The sequence below is a fragment of the Balaenoptera ricei genome, chromosome 2 (assembly GCF_028023285.1).
Source record: "Balaenoptera ricei isolate mBalRic1 chromosome 2, mBalRic1.hap2, whole genome shotgun sequence".
Taxonomy (NCBI): domain Eukaryota; kingdom Metazoa; phylum Chordata; class Mammalia; order Artiodactyla; family Balaenopteridae; genus Balaenoptera; species Balaenoptera ricei.
Window position 1 is genome coordinate 102,344,939 of NC_082640.1, and position 8,512 is coordinate 102,353,450.

The 8,512-nt window shown below is 46.8% G+C and overlaps 1 protein-coding gene and 1 non-coding gene across 5 annotated transcripts in view; one reads left to right on the forward strand and one right to left on the reverse strand.

The window, feature by feature from the left end:
* STARD9 (StAR related lipid transfer domain containing 9) overlaps nt 1-7,409 on the reverse strand; it is a 133,276-nt gene extending 125,867 nt beyond the window's left edge. For all 4 annotated transcript variants that reach the window (XM_059913498.1, XM_059913499.1, XM_059913501.1 and 1 more), the window contains exons 1-3: nt 7,315-7,409; nt 2,803-2,872; nt 914-1,030 (exon numbers count right to left, since the gene is read on the reverse strand). In XM_059913498.1, the coding sequence (XP_059769481.1) occupies nt 914-1,030; nt 2,803-2,872; nt 7,315-7,361 (234 nt within the window). In that variant the 5' untranslated portion in view covers nt 7,362-7,409. The remainder of the gene's footprint in view (nt 1-913; nt 1,031-2,802; nt 2,873-7,314) is intronic.
* Nucleotides 7,410-8,107: 698 nt separating this feature from the next.
* Nucleotides 8,108-8,237, forward strand: LOC132361466 (small nucleolar RNA SNORA11). Its single transcript, XR_009501754.1, has one exon. It is a non-coding gene; the product is annotated as a small nucleolar RNA SNORA11 (small nucleolar RNA).
* The last annotated feature ends 275 nt before the right edge of the window (nt 8,238-8,512 follow it).

The window sequence follows — 8,512 nt, forward strand, 5'->3', positions numbered from 1 at the left end:
GCTTTTTATTCAAAGATGTATGCACTGATAGGCAATGGGTCTAGGGTTCTCCCCCAGATTTTTCCATTTTCAATGTTTTTTCCTAAAGACATATGCCTCTAGTATTCTCTTTCACATGTAAGAAAGAAATCTGAAAGGCCAAATAAATGATTTTTCTAATTTTAGAAAGGACCCTGGCAGCTGCTAGGATGAGGACTATTGTCTGTGGTCACAGACTTGAATCAGGCAAGGCTTGCTGGACGTCATGGGGACTAAATGCATGACCTTTGACAGTGCTCCAACCAGGACAAGGCTGCTGCTTCACAGAAACAGACAGAAGTCCTGTAGACCCACCTGGCCAGACCTGCTGCCTCAGAAACTTATGGGAGAGCTAATCAGCAGGAAGGGTGACCTATAGCACCAGCCAGTAAAGGCTTGGCTCATCCTCTCAATCCTCAGCAGATGAACAGAATTCGCCTCTTACATACATTGCAGGTTGGCAGAATAGCTGTCCAGCCCTTTACACTCGGCCTAGGAGCACAAGCCTAAGACTCAAAGAAGATACCAGTCTCTACGACTCATGGGCCCTTCTGCTGCATACAACACAAGGTCAAGTTTGAGGTGAGCCCATTCACCTACCACAGGAGCAGAACACTGCCTGAACTACCTCGTACCCATCTGAAACAGAGGGAGGTCCACGCCTAAATGGACACTAGTCAATTTCCGTGCCCTCAACAAGCAGTCTTTTCTTATCTCCTTTGCTCTTTCTGCAACTGATACCTCTCACTACCACTTCCCAGATCAAAACATCATTAGTTTCTGACCAAACTACCATAAGTAAGAAATAGCCAGGGCCCAGATTCCATGTTAATTTCCCAATAACTATCCAATTATAAAGACCTGGGGAGAGTGAAGGAAGGAAAAATGACATTACCACATCCTGAGATGCATAGTGGGGGTCCTCTGGGTTGACTGACCAGTAGCAGTAATCAAAGCCAAATGCCACAACCTTCTCCCGGGAGTCGCCAAAGCCACTGGGTCGACCGTCCACCTAAAATCAAACATAGGATCCAGTGTCTTCTCTACTATCAGAATCTGGCCAGTGGCACTTGATTCCTCTCTGCTGTAGCCAGAGATACCTGGACTGATCATGAGAATCTTTATCATATCTACCGGAAAAAGGAAAAGTAACATTTGTCTTCATCTTGTTAGGTACAATGAAGCCCCAGAGAATTAAATGCCTGTCTATCATACTATCACATATCAACCCACATAAGAACCAGCCCTATGAGGCATAAGACAGCTTGGGAGAAAAATCCTTTCCTTCTCTGGGCCTCTTCTTCTTGTATCATTTCTTCTCTAAGTATTTCTGTAGAAGATACTGGTAGTGCCTGAGTAATTCAGTCCCTGGGCGGGACAGGCTCTATCAACCTAGGGCAAACACAGAGGTCATTGGGGTATCCACCCCCAGTGAATGAGAAAGCATGTTGGACAGAAGAGTTAGGACCACTCCAACTGCCCAAGGTAGATGAGGACAGAGCCAGAGCTTGGAACTGTACTGACCTCCAGGTACTGGGGAGAATGGCATTATTCACAGAAATGCCTATCTTACTATTTAAAATTTAGACTCTGGACAGGGAGAAACAATCCCTTGAACTAGGTACCACAAGCCACAATAGAATGAGGCTGCCAGAATGACTAAGAGATTCTTAGTGAATAACTGGCCTCAGGGAAGTAAGCAGTCAGCGAGGTGTGCAGGGGGCAGATTAGAGTTTGATCTTGGCCAGAATTTACTCTTAACCAAAAATATGGGCTCTCAGAACAAAGCAGCTGAAGTGATTAAGCAACAGAGACATAAATAAGAGACAGCAGAGAATGAAAGGTCTTTTGTCCCCGGGGAGCTCCTGTTGAAAGTCTGGCAGGCTTCTCTTTCAGCAGAGAGCTACTGACAAAAGGAAACAGATCACATCATAGGAGTAACACAAGAGTGGGCATGGCTGGGGGCCCTGGGATCCAGATAACCTTCATTCTGCAAGTCAGCTTCCTCAGCTCCCAGGAACGCTGAGTACCTGCAAGCTGACCACAGCAATAGTCACATGGCCGGCTGCCCTGTCCCTCTCCACTGCTCAAGGGCCATTTGTTCTTTCCAAAGAATCCCTTCCACTTTCGCTGGCCTGGGAAATGGAGGAATGGGATGGAGGAAATTACCCCTAGGAAGGGGTGAGGGGTGGAGGAGGAAGTTGCCAGTATTTGTCCAATCGTGACTCAAAGATCAGTCAGATCTGTAAAAGAGAATTTGTAGCAAGACTCAGGCTAGTGACCGACTCTCTTCTGAGATTTAAAGTCTCTTACTTGGCCTTCACTATGGCCAAAAAAAGAGTCCTGCATTAGCAGATGCATACTAAAAGCCCTGGTAATGCTTCTAGATGAAGTGATATCCAATAAGAGGCTTGAGCCAAAGTCTAATTGGTGGTCGGGTGAGTTAAATATACGCATGGATTGTCCCCAGCATGATTTAAGCTGGCCACAGCCCCCATAACACTCTTAGTGTTTACTTTCAGAACAACCACTGACCAGTTTCCAAAACAGCTGTACCCCACTGATGTGGGCTGCAGCAGCCACATCCCTGGAACTTCTTTCCTGCTGTATTTTTATATTTGCTTTGTGGTTGCTCAAAGCTCTTCCCACAGTTCCCCTTATCTGCCCTTCCCTCTCCCAATCCCCCTCTTTAAACACATTCACATACCCACCTTCACCCGCAGAAGCCCTGTAATAATACTAGCTCCTCAGTGGAAAGAAAAAGGAAAACAATTTCAGGCTTACCTTTAAATTCCTGATTTTTGCCACTTTGCCATCAACTTCCACAATAATTCTTCCCCCTTCTTTGGTCTCCCTAGAAACAAAACACAACCCATATGAGAGGAAATATTGCTTCTTTAAGTTAATCAAGAAAAGAGGCACTTCCTTGGTGGCACAGTGGTTAAGAATCCACCTGCCAATGCAGGGGACAAGGGTTTGAGCCCTGGTCTGGGAAGATCCCACATGCCGCGTAGCAACTAAGCCCGTGCGCCACAACTACTGAGCCTGCGCTCTAGAGCCCACGAGCCACAACTACTGAGCCCGTGAGCCACAACTACTGAAGCCCGCACGCCTAGAGCCCGTGCTCTGCAACAAGAGAAGCCACCGCAATGAGAAGCCTGCGCACCACAACGAAGAGTAGGCCCCGCTCGCCGGCCGCAACTAGAGAAAGCCCACACACAGCAACGAAGACCCAACGCAGCCAAAAATAAATAAATAAATAAATACATTTATTTAAGAAAAAAGAAAGAAAAGAGCAGCTGAGAACAGCGCTATTGGGACAAAGTGTTTCCCTATTGCTGTCTCCATAACTGGGGTGCCCGTCTCCATAAATGGCTATCAGCATCATATCAAGCAGTCCCCTGGTTGGCACTCTTCCCTGGATTATTAGAATTTGGCTTGGGAACAGTGAAGAGTCACCGTTGTTGGGCACCCTCTATGTGCCAGGCACTGTATTAAGTAGAGTATGTACTATACGTCATCTTATGCAATCCTCTTAACACACCCTCCTGACATAGCTTCCTAACATATCTTCATTTTTTCAGAATGAAGACTAAGGCTGAGAGAAATTATGTAACTTGTCCAAGGTCACACAGCTAGCAGTGGCAGAGCTGAAATTTCAACCCAGATCTGTCTAACCACAAAGCCATATGACTTAGAAAGCAGGCTTGGAAACCACGGAGAATATCCTCTGCTCAGCACACAGCATGGCATCACTTCTCATTTTCTCTGATATTCTGAGCACAGAAAATAACGAAAAAGGTTTTGGAGTCCTCTCTGTTGAGACCTGAGAACATGCTTCCCAAATCCTTTCATTATGTCTTCCTAAATCAGAATGAGAGCCAAGATCCTTAAGAATCTTCCTGAACTGCAGTTCTGTAGTAACACTGCTAACAACTATCCAACCCCTAAATTCACTTTAAGGGGCTTAATCCATATGATCCACATACCTTAGGGCCAAAATGAATGGAATACACTCCATTCTAGATATGAAATCCTTTTTCACAGCATAAAGAACTTAGCTAAAGTGCTTAAGGTCAGAATGTTAATAGATGAGAGTTAACTCATTGGCACTTTTTCTACTACAAAGAAAGTTATCAATTAAATTACTCCTGGCCTGAGACCTGAAAGTTGAGCAAATATATTCAGTCTCATTTTTATCTTTCCCCAGGGTTTCCAGGATGTGACCTTGAGGATTTGGGGGCTGGGGTGGGGGGGGCAAGGGGTGCACAGTGAGACAGGGGTCTTTACATTTAAGATTATTTTTTTAAACCTGTCAGTGTGTTTGGGATAAAGCCCTGGATAAAAAATTTCCCTCTCCCAGGTGATGACATTTCTGGTACTTAAATTTCCTCAAGGCCCTGATGCTCTGTCTTTCACATTTCATACAAGACAGTACTTAAGGCAGCAGGGATATTCTTTGTCCCCCAGGATCATAAAACTACACCTCCTGCCCCCAGCCCTCAGCTCTCCCAAAGAAAATCTTTCATCTTTGGTGTTAAGATAATTTTTTTTCCTTTCTGCATTTAAAAGTAGGTTTTATTCTCCTTCCACCCATTATAAAATACACAGGTTATAGTAAATTTGGACAATAAAGAAAATAAGGGGGAAAATATGCAATAACGTTTGCAAATCTATTTAATATTTTAAAGTAAGCCCTATTTTGAGGATTTATCTAGGACTTTTTAGCATAAAGCAGCCGAAAGAAAAAAGGGTCTTGAACTTGACCTCTTGACAGAAAGATATGACACTAAAGGTGGGTGAGATGCTGTCCCTCCCCTGCCTGGACCACTGCCATTGGTAATCTAGTGGTTCCAAAATATTCTAAAACAAAATGAGGACAAATTAAAGTTGAGCAGAAGAGAAAGAAAGGGCACCAACCTCAACTGGGCAGCGGACTGCACAGAGCTCAAAGGAAGCCTACTGATGCCTCTGGGTCCTGAATTCTACCAACAGGCATTCATTCCTTAGGGTTAAAGATTTTGCACAGGAATAAATCCTCCGTTACACGTTTACTCCTAGGACAGTGTTTCTCAAAGCATGGTCCACAGGTTACCTTCATCAGAATTATGGGAGAAGGTGGGGCTAGTTAATTGGAACTCCTGTTAACAACTTGCAGTATAACAAGCTTCCCAGGTGGACTGTATGTCTCCTATAATTTGAGAATCACTGCCCTAGAGGAGAAAATAACCCAGCCATTTCCACTGATCTATTCATTTGTAAAACTTAAAAAAAAAAAAGCTAAGAAGAGGGAGGAATAAAAGCAGGTGTTAAAAATTATATAGCTAGCACTTCACTGGACACTTAAAATGAGCCAGGCTCTGTTCTAAGTATTTTTAATATACCCTTTCATTTGATCTTCACAAAAAAACCCATTAAAGTAGTTACACTATTTCACAGATTTAAAAAGAAGAGCACAGAAAGGGAATATGGTGCATGAAAAGTAACTTTTGCCAGGGCAGTGGCTAGTGTTCCAGAGCCTACAGTATTGGCAGAAGAAAACATGTTCTCTCAATGATGGATGATTTGGGACAAACAAGGGGCAGCATCTTATAAGGAGACATGGATTTTCTGATTATGGGAAACAACTGTGAGGTAGAAGGGAGGGCACCAAAGCCATTTCCCATATTATCATTTTACTGATGGTCTACTCTAGTCCTACTGAGCAAACAGGCATCTGAGAAAGAAGTCCAACTTTTCTGTTATCTCAGGAAGGAGCGGCTTGGTCTGGTGAAAGGAATCTCGGCTCTTACCTACTTTTAGATCTTAAAACAAGACCATTTTCTCATCTGGAAAAATTAAAAATGGAAGCTTGACCTCTAAGATTTCTTGCCAAGTACCACATAAGATCCAATGACTTTGTTAACTGAGTCTGTGCCTCCCAAATAGTTCCAATATGTGCCTTCAGGTCCCAAACCACATTCTGCCACCTTTATCTCCTACCACTCATCTCCCTCCACACACCCTCTCCTCAAACAACTGAAACGTTTCTGTTTCCTAACAGCCTAAGTCCTTCACTCTCAGTGTTCTCACACAGAGGGCTCTTTACACCTTCTCCACCTGTCAGCAGACTTTAGCAGCTGTTTTAAAAGCATTTGGGTTCAAGCACCAACCCTTCTGTGAAGCCTTCCCTGACTTTCCAAACCTATGAGTGGAAAATCAGTCAGAAGGGAAAGAAATTATGCGGCTGGACCCTGGATGCCTCAACAGCTGAGAAGTACAGGATCAGATTCACGCGTGAGGAAATGGGCACTGACTACGTTGAGGGAAGGGGTTAAAATGACTTCCCCTTCTTCCCAGTTCTGCTGTCGAGCACCGAATGAAACCACCATCTCTCTGAGCCTCCGTTTCCCTCTCATACCTTACAATCTGCTTTCCTCCACATCTTCACAGAGAAACCCATGTGCACTCAGGGACGCACACAATTCTGCCCCATTCCCCACAGGTACACCAGAGCCGCCAAGAAGAGACAGGAGACCGCCCGATCCCTCTCCCCCACGTGAGATACTTTCCCAGCCCTTCTCGGTGTACCCAGGGAGAAAGGCCCACACCATGCATCAAGAAAGAGAAAAACAAATACCGTATGCTAACACATATATATGGAATAAAAAAAAAAAAAAAAAAGGTTCTTAAGAACCTACGGGCAGGACAGGAATAAAAACGCAGATGTAGAGAATGAACTTGATGCGGGGAGGGGGAAGGGTAAGCTGGGACGAAGTGAGAGAGTGGCATGGACATATATACACTACCAAAGATAGCTAATGGGAAGCAGCTGCATAGCACAGGGAGAGCAGCTCGGTGCTTTGTGACCACCTAGAGGGGTGGGATAGGGAGGGTGGCAGGGAGACGCAAGAAGGAGGGGATATGGGGATATATGTATGCGTATAGCTGATTCACTTTGTTATAAAGCAGAAACTAACACACCATTGTAAAGCAATTACACTCCAATAAAGATGTTAAAAAAAAAAAAAAAAAGACGAGCCGCGGCCCCTCAAAACTCCTGCTGGCAGGACTCCAGGGACACAGGGTAGGCCAACCTGAGGCCATCCACTAACCGCTACCCGCCAGGGCACTAATCGAAAACCCAACCCGAGCGAGACTTTGTCCCGCCAGGCTTTTACAGTTTCCGGACGCTGGACCCTTGGGCCACTTTGTGTCTGATTTCTCCGCGCCAGAATTACTGGAGGGAGAGGCGAGAACCTCGCCCTCCTCTCAGCTCATTTGACGCCTCAGGAGCCCCCTCCCGCCCAGACTCACCTCTTGCTGAGGGGCCGGACTCTCACAGCCACCCGCACGTTGGCCATCCCTCGGGCCGAGGCTCAAGTCCCGCAGGTCGGCCCAGCAGCAGCATCCCCAACGCCAGCCCGAAGCCAAGCCCCAGCCCAGCCCAGCCCCAACCCCAGCCCCGCCTGCCCCACGCGCCTCACGGGACAACCCCGCCCATATGCGGGCGGATGCCCGGCCGCGGCGATGCCTGCCGAACCTCAGCCAATCCTGAGCTCGGTGGACAGGAGGACGCCCGGGCCGCCCCGCCTCGCTCCTCCCACGCGCCTCACGGGACGGCCCCGCCCACGAGGGCGCCGGCTGCCCGACCCGGGCGGTGCCTGCGGAGCCTGGACCAATCCTGTCGGGGTCGGGAGGGCGCAGATCCTGGCTGGTTGGGGCTGGCTCCCGCCTACTAGGAACTAGCTTTTGTTCTCCCAACGTGCGACAGTGGTATAAAGTCGAGAAAATCCGTTAAGTTTAGTTTACAGACTACAAAGTAATTTGCTAAATACTTTTATTCGCTGCGTTCGCCTGAGCTGTCAATTCTGTGGTTAAATTTTAGGGACAGAAATGAAATGGGGAACACCGATGTTTTTGCAGTTCCCTGCAAAGGGCATCGCCTTTCTTTGAAGAGGCGCGGGAGTTGAAGGAGTTTAGAGTGCTCGCTGGCGAGCTTCTCTTGATCCTGCTGGAAGCTCATAGCCGCCCTGACAGAGTTCGTGATCGTGGCGGGGAAACTATCGGACCGAACTGGTTCATTAATTCATCCAAGAAATAGCTACTTGGGGTGTGCTCAGAGCAGGGGGCCTGAAGAAATGGCTCGTGTGTTTACAACACACCCGACAGGAATCTGGGTTCATTGTGAGAAGGGGCACAAAGCTTGTGGTCTTCCTATGAGCAAATACCCAACACGTGTTCCCCTGCACCTCCACGGGGCTGCTCGGCAGGACCAGTGCGACAGGGCTCAGTATTGGAAGGAAACCTACGGTATTTAGTGGGGGAGTTTGCCACCTAGAGCCTGTCCGGTCCACGCGTGGGTGGGCCATGAGTAGTCTTACAGACATAAAGGCTTTGAACCTCTCTTTTCAAGGAAAAAATAATAGATTCCAACTATATGCCATTCTGGAAAAGGCAACACTATGGAGACAATAAAAAGATCAATGGTTGCCAGGAATTTGGGGGTGAGGAG